Here is a 17,008-nt window from a genome sequence, read left to right on the forward strand (position 1 = left end):
CCAGGTAGCAGTTTGACCTACTACCTCAGTTCTCTGATAGATTAAAGGAAAATTCTTGACTTTCAGTTTGCCCAGCTTTTTCTTGCTGTGAGGATGGAATGAGAGCTTCCACATTCATTTTCCTCTGAATAAATCTTCCAGAAATTTGTATGAAATAAATACTAACTGTAGCATCCATTTATTCCTAGTTTGATTAGAAATAAGAACTTTTTAGCTAAACTTTCCCAGTAAGGAAATCCTAGCATTTACATTGTTCTGTGCTATAAATAGAATAAATCAAGAAGTTACACTGGTCCTAGATCAAGATTAGAGCTCACCTCCTCTCATGGGCACACCAAAACTGCAAGTACTTACAGAGAAGCCATCTCTGAGAGTGACCTGAAAACTAACATAAAGATTTTCTACAACTAAAGGTATAAAGAAGGAGCCACAACAAAACAGATAGGAGGCACAGAGAAGTGCTCTAGCCAGGACCCACACCCTGGATATGGCAGCCTGCAAGTGGGAGGAAAATCATAACTATGCAGTTCCTTCCAAAGGAGTAGAAGTCCAGTCTTTACATTGGGATTCTCCAGCCCCTGGGTCATGAACCAGGCAAATGAGCCCAAAATGTCTGGCTTTAAAAAACAGCACAGCTTACTTCAGGAGAACTGTAGGACTGTGGGGATCTAAGACTCCACTCTTAGAGGGTGCATGCAAAACCTCACTTGCTCTGAGTCCCAGAACAAAGGCAGCATTTTGAAAGGTACTTGGGTCAGGCCCAATTGCTGATCTTAGAGAGCCTCTTGGAGTGGCAGGAAGAAGCTAAGACTGTCTGTGAGGACTGAGATGATGGCAGCAGCCATTTCTGTGATCTTATTCTACCAATAGTGACATTGGTACTAACAGGTGCCATTTTGGAATTTTCCCTCAAGCCTATTAATAATGGGGGCCTGCCCCATTCACCAGCATGCTTGTGGTAGTCATGCTGCCAGATCTTGCTGCCAGCTGTGTTGGGGGCCTGTCCTGCTCACAAGAGAACAGAGTAGTAGCACACCACCAACCACATGGCCAGTCATGCACATGGGTAACAGTTGCACACTGCTGTATCTTACAGCCAGCTACACTGGGAACCTGCCTCATCCATCAGCATCCCCACAGCAACTGCATGTGGAAGGATCACAGCTCAGCTAGGGGCCAGTCATGTGTACCAACATGTCTGCAACAGTCGGTCCTGCCACAACAGAAAGGCATATACAGCCCTTATAAGGAACACCCCTAGTGCACCTGAGGTGAATGTACTCCTGGGATCCACAGATTTCCTTTATAAGTCCACTTCATGATCAGAAGATGTAATAGACCTAATACAAAGAAATGAACACAGAGAATTGGGAAAAATAAGAAGGCAGAGAAGTATGTTCCAAATGAAAGAAGATCATACGTTAGAAAAAGAACAGAGATATACAATATACTCAATAAAGAGTTCAAGGAAATTATCATAAAGATGCTCACAAAACTTGGGAGAAAAATAGATGAATGCAGTGAGAATTTCAACAAATAGTTATAAAACATAAAAAAGAACTAATCAGCTGAAGAATATGATAATTGAGAAGTGCACCAGAGGGAATCAACAGTGTGTTAGAAGACCTAGAATAACAGATCAGTGGCCTGGAAAACAGAGTAGTGGAAATCACCCAAGGGACCCAACTAGAAATAAAATTATGAAAGAGGAAATCTCACTGGTAAAGGCAAACATATGTTAAAGGTAATGGACCAACAATTGATAAAGGTAGTACAAAGGTTAAACAACAAAAGTAGTAAAATAATCTATATGTGCAATTACTTTAAGGGATACACAAAACAAAAAGATATAAAATCTGAAATTAAAAACAAAATATGGTGGAGGTTAGGAAAAAGGTGGACTTTTAGAGTGTGTTTGAATTTAAGAGATCATCAACTTAAAATAGCTACATGAATAAGTTGTTATACATGATCCTCATGGTAACCACAAACCAAAAACTTGTAATAGATACACACACAAAAAGAGAGAGAAAGGAATTCAAACATAAAACTAAAGATAGTCCTCAAATCACAAGGGAAGAGATCAAGAGAAGAAGAAAGAGAAGAACTACAAAACAAGCAGAAAACAATTAACAAAATAGCAGTAAACACATACCTAATAATAATTACTTTAAATGTAAATGGGCTAAGTGCTCCAATCAAAAGACATATGGTTGTGTGGATTTAAAAAACAAAACAAGTCCCATCTATATGTTGCCTACAAGATACTCACTTCAGAACTAAAGATACTCACAGAGTGAAAGTGAAAGGATGTAAAAAGATATTATGAAAATGGAAACAAAAACCTGGAGTAGCAATATTTATAATCAGACAAATAGACTTTAAAACAACGACTATAACAAGAGACAAAGAAGAGAATTACATAATGATAAATGGATCAATCCAACAAGAGTTTATAATACACATAAATATCTATGTTCTCAACATTGGAGCACCTAAATACATAAAGCATAGAGACATAGAGAAATAGACATTAACATGACAATAGGGGACTTTAACACCTCATATCAATGGATAGATCATTCAGACTGAAAATGATGAAACATTATACTTAATGCATCATAGAGATAAACTTAGCATATACAAAACATTTTATCCAAAAACAGGAGAATGCACCTTCTTTTCAAATGCATTTGGAACATTCTCCAAGAGGGATAACATCCCAGGTCACAAAAAAGTCTCAGTAAATGTAAGAAGGTTGAAATAATACCAAGCATCTTTTCTGACCACAAGGCATGAGACTAGAAATCAACTACAAGAAAAAAAAAACTCCCCAAAATACAAACATGTGCAGTTGAAGGAATGTGCTACTAAATGGCCAATGGGCCAAAGAAGAAGATGGAATTAAAAAAATACCCTAGACAAATTAAAACAGAAGCACAACTTTCCAAAAATCCATGGGATGTTGCAAACACATTTCCAGGAGGGAAGTTATAGTGATACAGGACTACAGTAAGAGACAAGAAAAATCTCAGATTTTTTACCTTACACCTAAAGGAATCAGAGAAAGAAGAATAAGCAAAATCTAAAGTTAGGAGAAGGAAGGAAATAATAAGATCAGAGTGGAAAGAAATGTAACAGAGACTAAAAAGACAATAGGAAAAAAACAATAAAACTAAGAGTTTGTTCTTTGAAAAGATAAATAAAATCAACAAAGCTTTACTCAGCCTTATCGAGAAGAGAGAGTACCCAAATAAAATCAGAAATGAAAGAGTAGAAATTACAACTGACATGATAGAAATACAAAGCATCACGAGAATGTTATGAATAATATTTCAGCAAATCAGACAACCTAGAAGAAATGGATAAATTGCTAGAATGATGTGATCTTCTAAGACTGAATCATGTTAAGAAATAGAAAATCTGAGTAGACTGATAAATAGCAATGAAATTAAAGTAGTAATCAAAAAACTCCCAGACGATAGGTGAATGCCTTTACAAGTGAATTCTACCAAACATTTGAAGGAGAGTTAATACCTGTATTTTTCAAATTATTCTAGAAAATTGAAGAAACACTTTCAAACTCATTTTACAAGGCTGGTGTTACCTTGCTTCCCAGGCCTGACAAAGACACCACAAAAAAAGAAAAAAAAATTACAGGCTGAAATCCTGATGAAATTAGATGCAAAAATCCTTAACAAATTATTAGCAAATATAATTTCATAGTACATAAAAGGATTATACACTGTGATCAAGCGGACTCATTCCAGAAATGTCAGTATGACTTAATATCCATAAATCAGTCAATACTATATATCACATTAACAAAATGATGAATAAAAATAATCATTTCAAGAGATTCAGAAAAAGCATTTAACAAAATTCAACATCTATTTATGATAAAAATTCAGCAAAGTGACTATAGAGAGAACATATCTTAACATATTAAATGCCATATATGACAAACCCACAGCCAACATTGCAGTCATCAGTGAAAAGCTGAAAACATTTCCTCAAGTATTAGAAACATGGCAAGGATGTCCACTCTTGCTACTTTTATGTGAGAGAATATTATAAGTCCTAGCCACAGCAATCAAACAAGAAAAAGCAATAAGGAATCTGTATTGGAAAAGAAGTAAAATTGTCTTTGTTTGCAGATGACATGATACCATATATATGGAAAACCCTTAAGACCCCACCTAAAAACTATTTGAACTAATGAATGAATTCAATAAAATTGCAGGATACAAAATTAATGTACAGAACTCTGTTGCATTTCTCTCCACTAATAATTAACTATCAGGAGGAGAAATTAAGAAAATCCATTTACAGTTGCGTCAGAAAGAATAAAATACCTAGGAATAAATGTAGCCAAGGAGGTGAAAGACATGTATTCTGACAATTATAAGACATTCATGGAAAAAAAATTCAGGTGATACAAATAAGTAGAAAGATAAAACGTGCCCATGGATTGGAAGAGTAATTTTGTCAAAATGTCATGCTACCCAAGGCCATATATAGATTCTGTACAATCCCTATCGGAATATCAATAGCATTTTCACATGTCTATGAAGAAAATCCTAATATTTTTATGGGAACACAAAAGACCATGAATAGCCAAATATTTGAAAAATAAAAACAAAGCTGGAGGTATTATGCTTCCTGATTTCAGATTATACTACAAAGCTGTAGTAGTCAAAACATTGTGGTACTGACACAAAAACAGACACACAGATTGATAGACGTAATAGCCCAGAAATGAACCAATGATTGTATGATCAATTAATCTATGACAAAGCAGACAAGAATATAAAGTGAGAAAAAGCCTCTTCAATAAATGATGTTGGGTAAACTGAGCAGCTACATGCAAAAGAATGAAATTAGATCACTTTCTTATATAATATACAAAGATAAACTCAAAATGGATTACAAACTTAAATGTAAGGCTTGAAACTGTAAAACTCCTAGAAGAAAACATAGGCAATAAGCCCTTTGACATAGCAATATATTTTTGGATTTGTCTCCTCAGGCCAGGACAATAGAATTAGAAATAAACAAATGCAACTGTGTCAAACTAAAATGCTTTTGCACGGTGATGGAAACCATCAACAAAATATAAAGGGAACCTGTTGGATGGGAAAATATATTTGCATATTTGCAAATAATACATCTGATAAAGGTTAATACCCAAAATATATAAAGAACCCATTCCACTCAATATAAAAAAAAGCAATCTGATTAAAAAGTGGGCAGAGAACCTGTATAGACATTTTTCCAAGAAGACACGTAGATGTCCAACAGATACATGAAAAGATGCTAAATAACACTAATTATCAGGAAATGCAAATCAAAACCACAATATCACCTCATACCTATCAGAATGGCTATTATAAAAAATATAACAAAGAAGTTTTTGTGAGATTGTTAAGGAAACCCATGTACTCTATTGTTAGAAATGTAATTTGGTGCATCCACTATGGAAAATGTGATGGAGGTTCCTCAGAAATTTACAAATACATCTGTTATATGATCCAGCAATTCCACTCCTGATTATCTGGCCAAAGAATATGAAAATTTGAAGAGCCATATGCACTTGTATTTTCATTGAAGTATAATTTACAATAGCCAAGATATGGAAGCAACCTAAGTGTTCATCTACAGATGAATGGATAAAGAAGATCACACACATATACCCCACTGGAATATTGCTTGGTCATAAGAAAAAGAATAAAATCTTGCCATTTTCAACAACACAGATAGACATAGAGTGTATTATGCTAAATTAACTATGTCAGATCAAGAAAAACAAATACTATGTGATTTTACTTATATGCAGAATCTGAAAAACAAAACAAGTAAATTAAATAGAAAGATATAGTTATAAGGGGAAAAAAAAAACTCATTGTTCCCAAAGAGGGTGAGGGATGGGGAAGTGGATTAAAAGGTATGAACTTCCAGTCATACAATAAATCGGTTATGGTGATGTCATGTACAGCATAGGGAATACAGTCAGCAACATTGTAATAACTTTGTAAGGTGACAGATGGTTACTAGACTTACTGTAGAGACTATTCCACAGTGTATATAAATGTTGAACCACGCTGTTATACACCTGAAACCAGTATTATATGTCAGCCGTACTTCAGTTAAAAAAAGAAATGAACAGTCAAGTGAAAGGCCAGAGAAATGAGTCAGAAATCTAATATTCTCTCCTGCTTTCCCTCCATCCCATCTCATATTTTACTTTCATCCTAAAGACCTTTCATCTCCCCATGCTTCCCTGAACTGAGATGATGGTTAAAGATTTACAAAACCTTACGGAATTGAGAATCAGAAAATGTAGGTGACTCAACTGAGAATATAGGGTTAATAAGCGAGAAAGCCAGGGCTTGAATCCAGTCGTCTTTGTCGTCCTGTCTCTCATGTTGCAGCTGCAGTGTGTGACTGGTACAAATGGGCTCCAAACCAAAGTCCACCATGGGGTCCCAGCATTCATAGAAAGAGAACTCCTCTCTTAAGGGAAGTAGATTTGGCTAAGGAAATAGGGTTTGTTCAAGTGCTGGGCAAATAAAGTGATAAAGAATTTTTTCTTTGGAGTTTCTGACCAAACTTACAGCTTGAACTGTGAAAGGGTTTTCTTCCAAATAAGAGTTATCAACCACTATAGAGACTTCAAATCTCGCCTAATGCATGGTTTCATACTCTGCTACTAACAGGGTGTGCTTCGTGATTAAGGACGCATGAGCTGGGTGACTGGCCAAGAACCTAAGTTGGTTTTCCCTCATTTCTGATTCATGAACATTAATTAGAGCTAAATTTTTTTTACCTATATCATCCCATTACTTGTTCAAAGTTCTCATTTAGGACTCATTAGCCTGACATGTATATTTCATGTATTATATTACATTTTATAAAATGTTTTCATATACTATTATATATTAAATATTTTATACAATATTATATTTTTTAGCATAATTTACCACTGTATCCCCAGCACTTAACACTGGACCTAACCCCCTTAATTAAGGGCCAGGTTTGCCTGTGAAGTTCTAATTGCTTTTCTCTGGATTGATTTAATATTGAGGAAAGCGGATGCTCATATTCCCTAAAACATTAGTTGGTTCTATATGAATGAGACTTTATAGCTTGAACTGCTGCTGGAAATGTTCTTCCATGTTGTGGGGGGAGGGCATCCCCCATTGGCTAGAACGAGGATCCTAGGTGGCTTTTTAATGCAAGATAGATTCTTCTCTTTTGAAAAAAGTTCAGGGTTTATTTGGAAAGTTTGAGGCTCTGGGGAATTTGAATTTTGCTTAGCTTGATGTCTCTAGTACATCACTGTCTACACTGTGAGTTGCCCTTGGGTGGCGATGTACTCTGGGTAAACAGAAAATGCCAGCCAACTGATGCAAGTTCAGTTCTACCTTTGCCTTTTTCTGTCTTAGCCTTATTATCTGTATAGTGGAGAGCCTTATTCCTGCCTCCTCCTTGGGATTGTTCTGAGGATCTAGTGAGATGATGTTTGGGAAAGTCTTTTGTGTGATGGGCCACATTATGGAAGAGTTTGTTTGCCATAAAGTGATGCTGAGCATGAGTTGTGCCCACAGTGATCCTGGGTAACAGGGCAGATTCCTCTTGGGATGTTTAATCCAGCCACATATTCAGTGAGGGGCTGGCACTAACTGTTCAGCAGGTCAGAAAAAGTTCTGTGGCCAATTCCTTGAAGGGGGGACAAGGGCTGTTGAAAACATTTGATTCTATAGTGTCTGACTGTAGAGCTATTCCATTCAAACAAGGTTTCTAGGAAACCTGGGTGATGAATGTTCTAGAAGTCCACAGTGATAAGGTATTCTGAATGATGCCTGTCAGCAACCACATAGCCTTCAGCCCCAGGAGATGGCCCCATATACATAGATCAAGACAGCCTTATTGCCCAAGTAATGAACATTTATTTCACTGAACCTCAGCATGCAGGACCCTTTTTGATGAGATTAGCTTCATATAGATCACAAAAAAAAAATCCCAGGGCTTATGTCTTTGTCATTAAATATTAAGCACACTTCATCCATTTCTCTATCACATTGCATTATGGTGTGTTCTACATAAACCCATCTCACCTGAAAGACTGCAAGCTCCTTTATTCAAGGAATAGTGCAGAGTTTATTTTGATATTTTCCATGTTTAGCACCGTATCCGGCATGTAGTAAAGATTCCATGAGTGTTTATTGAATGACTGTCAAACTTTTTTGCCTGCAATGCTTTGTTTTTAATTATTCATTTTTTTAATTTGCCAGCTAACAGCATCTCTTTCTTTTAGCCACTTTGTATTCTTAGGGAAATTTAAGTATAGTTTGATTTTTGCCGTTGCCTCTGCTGATCTTGAAAGAGGACCCAGTAGTTCTCGTATGATCTGGAGAGCAGATAACATGTGCTGTTTGGGTCTCTGTATTTTCTTTTGAAGGCTTTTCTGAATAATGAGCCCACCCTTTTATTCTAGTGGAGGTTGCGTCCTGGGGCATTCATGCCCCTAAGACTGAGGTCTAGCCTAGTCACTGACTTCATAGCTAATTCCTTCTTCTCCTCACTGGGTACTCATTTGAATCCCAGACCCCAAATCTACTTAAAACCCCTTGATCAGCCTCTACTCGCAACTCTCTGGAATTGTCTGACTCAGCTTAATCATAACCTGAATAATTATTTGTGTGTATTACTTCCAAATACTCTAGTCTCATGCTCTTTTCCCCCATGATTTTCTTGGCTTAGAGTCTATAGATTCATAAAACTTAGATGTCTCAGTGGAACTAAGTAAGGACAACAAGGATGCCAAAATTTCACAGAGATGCCTCATAAACTGAATCCTAGTTTTCCTGAATCTTAAATGATTCCCATTGTTTAAAAGTCAAAGCCAGAATTCCATAGTTCAACATTCAAGCCCTTCACAGTCTGACGCCAACCTGCCCTTCTGATCTTCTGTCCATCCATTTCCTTTGTTGTACTCTGGAATCAGACTGAATCACTGTTCATTTCCTCAACACCCCTCTACCCCTCTTGCTTTCATACATGTGAATATATTCTTTTTTTTTTTTTTTTTTGGTCTTTTGTCTTTTTCTAGGGCCGCACCCAAGGCATATGGAGGTTCCCAGGCTAGGGGTCTCATCAGAGCTGTAGTCGCTGGCCTACGCCACAGCCACAGCAATGCCAGATCCAAGCTGCGTCTGTGACCTATACCACAACTCATGGCAACAACAGATCCTTAATCTACTGAGCGAGGCCAGGGATCGAACCTGCAACCTCATTGTTCCTAGTTGGATTTGCTAACCACTGAGCCACGACGGGAACTCCTGAATATGTTATTCTTTCACTTTACAATTCTTTCCCTTCAACAGCTTGCCCATCAAACAATCTCCTAGGGGTGTTTTAAAACCAGTCCAGGAGTTCCCTGCTGGCTCAGTGGGTTGAGGATCTGGCACTGTCATTGCTGTGGCTCTGGTTACTGCTGTGGCATGGGTTCAGTCCCTGGCCTGGCAGCTTCTGCATGATGTGGGCACAGCCAAACCAAAACAGAATACCAGTCCAGATTACAGATCACCTCCCCTCTGAAGACTTCCCTCACATCTCCAACAGAGTTTTTCTTTCTCACTGCCTCCCTCTCATTCCGCTTCAATCTTTTGTTTATATCCCTTGACATAAAGAGTTGAAACTATATCTTTCAATGTTTGTCTTTGCCGCTAGACTCTGAGCTTTTTGAAGGCATCTTTCCCCAGGATTCAGCACAGAGCCTCCCTCGTTCATTACATGCTTTCTGAATTAACAGCAGCCGAACTGACCCGAGAGGATCTTGGAATGTGCCCTCAAATGGCTGTTAATGTGGCTGACAAGATTTGGAATTGCAAGGACCTCTAATTAAATTGTCTGTGGTCACCATCTTTACTAAGCAGTTTTGCTGGAAACCGAGATGAATTAAAGCAGCTGGGAGAGGAAACGTATTTCCCCTGGGCTATCTCATTGTGAGGCCACTTTTCCTGTCCACACAGTGATTTATTACTTGATATGTCATGTACAAACAGATTCCAACAGGGACTCCAGTTTGAGAAATTCTAATGCTCTTAAGTAGGATGGAAGGGATTGCAGGGAAGAATGAACATCCTGGATTCTGCTTTTTTTTTTTTTCCCTAAGGGACTCTCTGTTGTCTTCATTAAGTGGAGAGCCATAAGGAAACCAAAAGGTCAATGGAAATCCTTGGCTTACACTACCATTGACCTTTTCTTGAGGCATATCCTGTCCCTGTTTGTCTAATTATCCGCAAAAACAAGGCTAACACTTTATTCAGGGGCTTTATTTAAAGCGCTCAGGCTCCCAGTTGAATGCTGTTACTGTTCCTCTCTTCACTGCCTCCTTCTGGGCCAGGTCTCTGGCAGCTAAGGACATGTGGCTCTACCCCTCATGTTCCTGCTTAGAGTAGGTGCTCGGAGCCTCAGAAGAACAGCTCCCAAGTTGTCAGGAAAGCTTCCTGCCAATGACCCGCAACAAAGCATCCTTGACTTCTTTGTTCCTCAGGGTGTACACCACAGGGTTCAGTAGGGGGGTGATGACAGTGTAGGTGACTGAGATCAGCTGGTCCTGATCCTTGGTGTTCTCTGACTTGGGCTTGAGGTAGGCAATGGAGGCACAGCCATAGTGGACAACGACCACAGTGAGGTGGGAGGCACATGTGGCAAAGGCTTTCTGCCGGCCCTCGGCTGAGGCGATCTTGAGGATGGTGGAGATGATGAGGACGTAGGAGATGAAAACCAGAGCCATCGGCACCACCAGCACCAAAACACTGATGATCAGCGTCAGGATCTCATTGACAGTGGTGTCGATGCAGGAGAGCTTCATCACAGGGTGAATGTCACAGAAGAAGTGGGCCACCTTTGCAGCACAGAAAGGTAACCTGAAGACAGATGTCACCTGTGTCATGGCCACAATCAGCCCAATGCTGCAGGCCCCCCCCACCAGCTGGACGCACACCCTCTTGTTCATCATGACCGTGTATCTCAGGGGATTGCAAATGGCCACGTAGTGGTCATACCCCATTGCTGTCAGCAGGAAGCAGTTAGTGATCCCAAAGGTTACAAACAGGAACATCTGTGTGGCACAACCTGCCAATGAGATGGACTGGCTCACACCCACAAGGCTGGCCAGCATCCTTGGGAGAATGACCAATGTGTATATAGTCTCCGAAGTGGACAGCATGCTGAGGAAGAAGTACATGGGAGTGTGGAGATGATGATCAATGTGGATAATTGTCACGATGACTATATTACCTGCGAGGGTTAAGATGTACAGTGCAAGAAACACCACAAAAAGAGTGAGCTGGTGCTCTTGGAAGCTGGAGAAACCTTGGAGAGAAAACTCAGTGGTGAGAGTGTGATTCTCTCTCTTCATTGAGTGGCCACTAAATCTGAAATGTAGAAGAATGAAAGTTACATGATTTCAGGAAAGCAGTTTAATCACAGTTCTGAAATTGATTGAATTTGTTCCCAGTGGATTAAAGCTAATCCCTGGGTTTACTTAATTCTGCTTAAAATATTTTTGTTCTGTAGCCCTCTGTTAAAATTTCCTATGCAAGGCATCCCAGAATCATAAAAGCTTTCCCCCCCCCACTATATAATTATGTGCATTCCCATTTAAAGTTACTCTTTCTCCTTGTCATGTGGAAGACCTTTTTTTTTTTTTTTTTTTTTTTTGGTCTTTTTAGGGCTGCACCCGCAGCATGTGGAGGTTCCCAGGCTAGGGGTGAAATCAGAGCTGTAGCTGCTAGTCTACGCCACAATCATAGCAACATGGGATCTGAGCTGTGTCTGCAACCTACACCACAGCTCACGGCAACGCTGGATCCTTAACCCACTGAGTGAGGCCAGGGATGCAACCTGTGTCCTAATGGATGGTAGTCAGATTCATTTCTGCTGAGCCATAATGGGAACTCCTTCTTCCTCTTATTTAAATCATCTTGGAGTTCCCGTCGTGGTGCATCGGAAATGAATCCCACCGGGGACTGAGGTTGCAGCTTCGATCCCTGGCCTTGCTCAGTGGGTTAAGGATCTGGCGTTGCCATGAGCTGTGATGTAGGTTGCAGACACAGCTCGGATCCCAAGTTGCTGTGGCTCTGGTGTAGGCTGGTGGCTACAGCTCCGATTCGACCCCTAGCCTGGGAACTTCCATATGCTGCAGGTGCGGCCCTGAAAAGACAAAAGACAAAAAAAAAAAAAAAAAAAAAAATCATCCTTATTCTTCAAAGCTTCCATCAACACATGTTTTACTCTGAAATTTTCGTGTTTATTTGGATTATTGTCAGCCCTCCTCAGTACAAACATTCTTTGGCTTTATACCTTTTATGTCTGTATGTCTCACGAGCTCAAGATGATGTATGTATGAATTTGATGCTTGAGAACACTTTGTTTAGGGACTGACTGGAGACTTCTTTTATTTCAAGACTGTGAGTCATCCGCTTCCACATCATTTAGGAAGCAGTAGCAAAGCAGACACAGAAAGGTTCATCCTGTTTTCAGGAAGGAAAAGGTGACTCTTAACCAATTATGTCTTCTCCCCATGGCTGTCTGAATGATGGAAGTTGACGGGCACTTCACAGCCCTGACTCACATATAGTGTAAACTATGCTATGTCTTCATCTTCTCTAACTATAAGGCAAATTTACAGCCCATACCATGTTGTAAGTAGGCATACACCTGTTCTGCAGAGGTAAACAGTTGTACCAGGGCAGATGCAGCAAACTCAAGTGTCCCTCATCTAAAGCAAATGCAGACCCTGAATATAAAGAATAGAATTACATGAAAGATACATCATTTTGTGGAAGGATGGAGCTCAGCCCAATTCATGTAATATTTCACATTTTTGTCCCTTTAGACAGTAAGCTCCTGGAGGGTGTTTAAATTATATTCTGATTTCCTTATGCATATTCAGAAAAAGCCTTTTTGCATAAAGTAAATCACATCAGTGGTGAAGGTTAGTAGGCATAGAGACCTCCTTCAAGTTTATAAAAAATTATTTAAGAGACGGTGGCAACCAGCTATTAATCATTTATACTAGGAAAGCTAAAAGAGAGTAAAGGTACAACAGAAAATATTTCCCAATAGGGAAAATCATTTGACACTCAAATATGTGGCTAAAGACATTTATCTTCTGTGCGGCCCCTAGGCATAAACTAGGCAGTGGTCCAGCCATGGGGCAGGGTGGCACCTCTACCATGAAATAAAAAATGTGTGTCAGAGCTTTTGATTGTGATAATGATGAACATGGGTGCTGCTTACAATTAATGGTTCTTTGTGTCCTGCAATACATGTGATATTCCCATCCAAGGGAAAATTGTCCTATTCGAAATTCCAGCAGGGCTTCTCCTGAGAAATCCTATGCTAGAGCGACGTCCAATCTGGCTGAAGTCTATCTGTCTTGAGGTAGAAGTATGGCTGCTATCACCCGGTTAGCATCCTCTGCCCTGGGGACCCAATAATTCTTCCAAGGAAAGGAAGAGCAAACACAACCTTATGAAGACCTTCCCCAGCTGTGGCGAGAGCTGTTATACTGCAATAAATTAAATTTAGCCCACGAGCACTAAGCCCCATTTCAGCCCCTTTTCTAAAGAACACTTACATATGACTGCCTGGCGCTGAGGTGCAACAGAAGAGCTGAGCTGGGGGAGGCTGAGGAGCAAAGCTGAAAGTGTTGGGCTCCCTTGGCCCCAGCTGTAGGCCAGAGCTGAGCCAGGTAACTGGAAGGGCCTAAGACAGGCTGAGGCTGAGCGGCAGTGGATAAACACGCTCTAGCAGGAATGTGGTCAGGATGGGGCTGCAGGCATCCTTGACAGCCTCTCTGTTGGGAGAAGCCTTTCAAGCCAGAAAAGATGTTCCCCCAGGAGCAGCCAGTGGGGTCTCTAGAGGTGACTCCCCAAAGACATCCTGAGAAACACCCTGGGGCCAAGAGGTACAGACAGTGGGCACCCAGGGGCTCATTATGTGTGGGGCTCATTTATCCAATCCCAGAGTTGGCATTCTGGGAGCCTGGGGGTAGTTTTTGCTTCAAGTAGAAAGAGCAATAGAGGAAAATGGTTTATTTGTGTTCTCACTTGTTTGAATAAACACACTGTAGCTAGCCAGTTAGCTCAGTTGATTGGAGTGTGGTGTTAATAATAATAAAATAATAAATAGGCACATTGTTTTTTTTTTTTTTTTAAAAAAAAAAACAGATATGCCTTGGAAATCCATAGTTTACAAATCTAAGCAGCTCAAGCTTAGATCTCAGGAGGTTTAGGTCCTATTTCTTTTTATTTATTTATTTTTAGGGCCGCACTCACAGGCTAGGGGAGGTTCCCAGGCTAGGGATCAAATTGGAGCTGCAGCTGTTGGTCTACACCACAGCCACAGCAACACAGGATCCAAGCTGCATCTGCAACCTACACCACAGCTCACAGCAATGCCAGATCCTTAACCCACTGAGCGAGGCCAGGGATTGAACCTGTGTCCTCATGGATGCCAGTCAGACTCGTTAACCACTGAGCCACGACAGGAATTCCTAGGCCTTGTTTCTTACATGCAGGATCTCTACCCAGTTTAAGAATTTGCTTTTCTCTTTGGAATGAAAGTAGTTAAATGGGGCCCTGGGTCTTCAGAAGGAAATTGTTGCTGCCTGTTTTTCTGCCTCTGTGGCATTTAGAATTGGAAAAACACTATCTTTAGATCCAAGGATCCTCTCTCCTGGGGTTTAGGAAACAGAGATGAGCCTCTGAACTTTACTCAAAATTGCCACCCCTTCTCCATTTGGCAAAGTCTACTAGTCTGTCAAGACCCAATTCCGAATTTTCTTTCTGCTAAAGATTTTCCATGAGTTTGTTTATTGCTTCTATAGTATTTTCTTACTTTAACAGGTGGTGCTTATCTGTGTTCATTCATTCTTCAAGTGCTAAGCATGTGGCAGGCCCTATGCTAGTTGGTGGGCCTGCAGAAAGGAATGAGATACTGGAGTTCCCGTCGTGGCTCAGTGGTTAACGAATCCGACTAGGAACCATGCGGTTGCAGGTTTGATCCCTGGCCTTGCTCAGTGAGTTAAGGATCCGGTGTTGCCGTGACCTGTGGTGTAGGTGCCAGGTGCAGCTCAGATCCCGTGTTGCTGTGGCTCTAGTATAGGCCAGCGACTACAGCTCTGACTGGACCCCTAGCCTGGGAACCTCCATATGCCGCAGGAGTGGCCCTAGAAAAGGCAAAAAGACGAAAAAAAAAAAAAAGAAAAGAAAAGAATGAGATACTTCTTGAACCTTTGAGGAGCTCACCATTTAGTTACAGGTGATAGACAACTTGAACTGAAGTAAATGCCTTGTGTAAGTGGGACAAGAAGAAGGCGGTCCTTGATAAGACTCAGGTTGATTACAGAAAACATGGTGTAGGTAAAATAAGAACAGTCTACAAATGATTTTAGAGTCTTTAGACTTTATATCACTTTTAAGGGCCTCTCACATGATTTCACTTACCCCTCCTATTCATGAGCTTCAAAGTTCCCAAACAACTAGCCTCTAAAAGATCACCAGCCTTTACCATTACCTGTCCTGCACTCTCTTCTAATTGGTGATTTGCTTCCATGTAGGTAAAAAAGATCCTCATCCCTGCAGTTTGGTAGATTGATCTGGCAGCAGGATGAAGATGGATTTGAGGTTGGTAGAAGAGGTAGGGAGGTTCCTGACATAACAGGTCAGGCCAGAGATAACTGGGATTGATCTAGAGGGGTTGACAATGGCTCATATCAGAGGGACAGATGGGACAGAGAGATGTATGAGGTGAATCAATAGAGCTTATAACTAAATCATTGTGTGGGTCAAGGGAAAGAACCGGTCATTTCATAAGGTACTCTTATCAGATTCATTCATGCCAGCTCCCTGATTATTCACAAGTATGCGTAGCTTCCTCTTATAACAGATAAGATAAACAAATGATCTTTATATTAATGTTCTATCATTAGATATAATTGGTGGTTTGGGGATCTCAGTAGGAAAGGAGTAGAGTTGGGCAAAATAGATCAGTGCTTTCTGATGCCATTGCTTTGGACAAATTAGGAAGATTTTGGAAATGCGGCGCTGGGTAGATGGCATAAAACTGTGGTGCTTGGTTAAAAGAAGAGATTTTCAGTTCCCAGATCAGCTAATATTTATTGAACACTTTCACAGGTTTTTGTCTCACTTAAATCCTCCAAATGGCCCTATGAAGTCAGGAGTACTATTTTCATTTTACAGATGAGAAATTATGAGGAATGCATTACCCCATTGACAGTACATCTGTTGGAATTTGGTACTAGACGGAAATGAACATGTGTGGTGACTATAGAAACAAAGCTGGCAAAACAACAAGAGAACCTGCTATAAACTGCTTTGCTTTATTTGAGGACCGTATTCAAGTAGTTCTTATTGTAGTTCAACCATGGCATTCACATTAGTGTAGGATCCCAGGTCTAGTCCTCCTGATGATGCTTTCGGATTGACAGTGGGAATCTTTCAGAGCAATGAATAGGATTCACAAGAGTAAACTAAGGTCAGCCTTGCTCCTGAATGTCTTGGTCAGCTTGGGCTGCTTTAACAAAATATCATAGACTATGTGGCTTAACCAGCATTTATTTCTCAATTCTGGAGTCTGGGAACCCAAGATCAAGGTGCTTGAAGATTTGGTTTCTGGCGAGAGATTTTTCTCTGGATTGCAGATGACTGCCATTTCTCTGTGTCCTGAGAGAGAGAGAGAAGAAAAAGCAGGAATCTCTACCCTCATGACCTCATCTAAACCTAATTACTTCCCACAGGCTCCATCTCCATATACCACACATTAGAGTTCAGAACGTCAACGTGTGAGTTTTGTGGTGGGGTGGGGGTGGGGGATGGACACAATTCAGTCCATAGCAACAAAGTTGTATCTGCCCTCATACTGTCACTCATGCTATCTCTGTCACCTAGAGCCAGGCTTTCCAATTTTTTTA

The 17,008-nt window shown here is 40.2% G+C and overlaps 2 protein-coding genes across 3 annotated transcripts in view; one reads left to right on the top strand and one right to left on the bottom strand.

The window, feature by feature from the left end:
• LOC100520241 (olfactory receptor 10J1) overlaps window positions 1-17,008 on the top strand; it is a 323,932-nt gene that overhangs the window by 172,945 nt on the left and 133,979 nt on the right. The gene's annotated exons all lie outside the window — the stretch shown is intronic.
• LOC100155243 (olfactory receptor 10J1) lies at window positions 10,499-11,455 on the bottom strand. Its single transcript, XM_001929130.3, has one exon. It carries the CDS (start codon window positions 11,426-11,428, stop codon window positions 10,499-10,501), a length of 930 nt encoding a protein of 309 aa, XP_001929165.2. The 5' UTR covers window positions 11,429-11,455.

This window comes from Sus scrofa, chromosome 4 (assembly GCF_054392235.1).
Source record: "Sus scrofa isolate SSC_HxYL_T2T_F1_AM1 chromosome 4, Sscrofa_HxYL_maternal_Yorkshire_Landrace_v2.0, whole genome shotgun sequence".
Classification (NCBI taxonomy): domain Eukaryota; kingdom Metazoa; phylum Chordata; class Mammalia; order Artiodactyla; family Suidae; genus Sus; species Sus scrofa.

Bases quoted from the DNA above. Each gene is read 5' to 3' on its own strand.
- LOC100155243 (XM_001929130.3), bottom strand. From the start codon at position 11,428: ATGAAGAGAGAGAATCACACTCTCACCACTGAGTTTTCTCTCCAAGGT.